The following is a 2,285-nucleotide window of genomic DNA, read 5'->3' on the forward strand; positions in this document are numbered from 1 at the left end:
AACCACGCACGCAAGTCAATACACACAATATGAAGCTGCTCAGGGCCTTATGCCGCCGAACGAGACTTAAATTCTCAAAACGACCGGTTGGATCGTTACATCCTTAGTATAATAGAGATTACTCCAAGAAGCCCAATGGTATTTCTTCTTTCCCTCATTGAAACCCCAGTAGAAATCTGATAGATATTTCTCCATCTGATCCAAATAGCTTTTGGTGGGGCAATGGGAGCAAGAAGATGTATAGTTTGAGATTGAAGAATCTGTTAGATGATAACTGCTTTTCCCCCATAGGATAGTAGATTACCTTGCCATCCACCTGCCTTTTTAAGGACTGTGGTAGTTATATCCGTGAAGTGACAAATCTTTTTCCTCCCGACATATATAGGACAACCTAAATATGTAAAAAGAAAGTTTTTGTGTTTGAATCCAGTATTCTTATTCATTCTGTTCCTGATGTCGCTATCAGTATGAGGTGCTGTGATGAAGCAAGTTTTATCAATATTGACCTTTTATCCAGATACAAGCTCATATCTTCTCAGCCGCCTCGTGGTGATTTTCAAAGATCTCTTATCCCAGGAATAAAAAATTATCACATCATCTGCATAGGCCAAGTGATTGATCTGACGGCCCTGAGAGGGCATATTAAATCCTACATACTTATATTCTACAAGTAGAGTCTATTGAGCACAATTGAAAGGATCTCAGCCGCAATGACAAAGAGAGTTGGAGATAGTGGATCTCCAGACCCTTGTAGAGTGAAAAGTCAGTAAGGTTTAGGTAGAGAACTTTAATATGTATGGGCATGATTTAAGAGCTTTGTTGATATTTCACAGTCCTCAATTAAAGAATCCTGATCCAACTTTTAGGATCAAATTCCATCAAGAACCAGGCTAAATCTGAATTTATTTTATCATACGAGGATTTGGAGTAAAACCAACTAAAATTTGGTTTGGTTCTAAAAGATAGAGCTCATGATCGCACCATCCTTTTCCTCTCTATCTCTTTATTTTCTCTCATCTTTTGTGAGCATAGGAGTAGAACTTGAAGTTGTTATAATCAATCGAATAAAGTAGCTAGAATACCGTTGTTCAAACTTGAAATTTTGCGAATTTTGTCATTCAAGTCAGCTGACAATCGACATATATAGCCTACAGTGTCTAGACACCGTCCATTTTTTCTTAAGTTTCGAAATTTCCCATTTGATACAATAAAAAGTATAGTATTATGCGTTTCTTTAGCAACATTGTCGTACAAAAAACTAACAAAAATTACAAAGATGATTTATAGGGACGTAATTTTGTCACAAAATAATTTGCACACTGTACTTGTCACCAGGGGTTTGCGGACAAATTTCTTATAAGTCTTGAGAGATCCAGTTAATTTATCAAGAAAAATTCTCTCTTTATCATTTTCTTTACTTTTTAGCGTTCCCTTTTTTTTTCTTTTTTTTTTCATCATTCATAACCAACCTGCATAGTCTTAAGACCATAGACAAGTCCAACAAAATCCACAAATATGCTTATGAAACAGAAATTGATAGTACATATATTAATAAACCTCCAAAGTACATATATAAAATCAATTGTGCTTTTACGATCCTGCTATTTCATTTTGCAAGTTCGCTTATTTAGAACTGGTAGCATAACACAATTGACAAAGTGATCATAAACAAAAAATTCATGCAAACGCCAAAATGACTAACATAACAAAGGCAGAACGAGGATTAATAAAATTAATCGGGTACTTCGGCTTAGCAAGTGAAGCCAGTAGGAGGATTCCTTCCACAGTTGTTGAGAACAAGGCTAAGAGAGAGTGGCACGTTGAGATTTATTCCCAACACATTTGCTCTTATGGCTGTGCACAAGCAAACTGCCGCCTCTAGATCCGCCAGCCCCGCGATCAAGCTGCAGCATGGCAAAGTTGGTGGAGAACCCACTATCGCACCCACCAATCCACCAACTAAATTTGCACATACCCCCAACTTCAGAGCATCTCTCGGGCACCTGCCTTGTCCATTGCCACCTCCGCCGCCATTGCCCGAACCACCTCCGTTGCCGGAGCTGCCACCATTGCCCGAGCCACCAGTGTTACCACCATTGCCACCACCATTACCGGTGCTAGGAGGATTATAATGACAAGAGCCACAATCAGTTCCACTGACTATGACAAAGAAAAGGAGACTCAATGAGAGGAAAAGGGTAACTGAGGCTCTTGTTTTGGAAGCCATGATATAAGGAATCTAAGGCAGAATTTTTCTCCCTACACAAATTGTAAAGAGAAGTAAT

General features: G+C 38.7%; 1 protein-coding gene across 1 annotated transcript; it reads right to left on the reverse strand.

Annotated features, from left to right (window-relative positions):
* Window positions 1-1,496: 1,496 nt before the first annotated feature.
* Window positions 1,497-2,285, reverse strand: LOC104111283 (14 kDa proline-rich protein DC2.15-like). The gene has a single exon (XM_009620956.4). It carries the CDS (start codon window positions 2,225-2,227, stop codon window positions 1,751-1,753), a length of 477 nt encoding a protein of 158 aa, XP_009619251.1. The 5' UTR covers window positions 2,228-2,285; the 3' UTR covers window positions 1,497-1,750.

This window comes from Nicotiana tomentosiformis, chromosome 3 (genome assembly GCF_000390325.3).
Source record: "Nicotiana tomentosiformis chromosome 3, ASM39032v3, whole genome shotgun sequence".
NCBI lineage: Eukaryota > Viridiplantae > Streptophyta > Magnoliopsida > Solanales > Solanaceae > Nicotiana > Nicotiana tomentosiformis.

What these genes read in the sequence shown, in the direction of transcription:
- LOC104111283 (XM_009620956.4), bottom strand. Translation starts at nt 2,227, where the DNA reads ATGGCTTCCAAAACAAGAGCCTCAGTTACCCTTTTCCTCTCATTGAGT.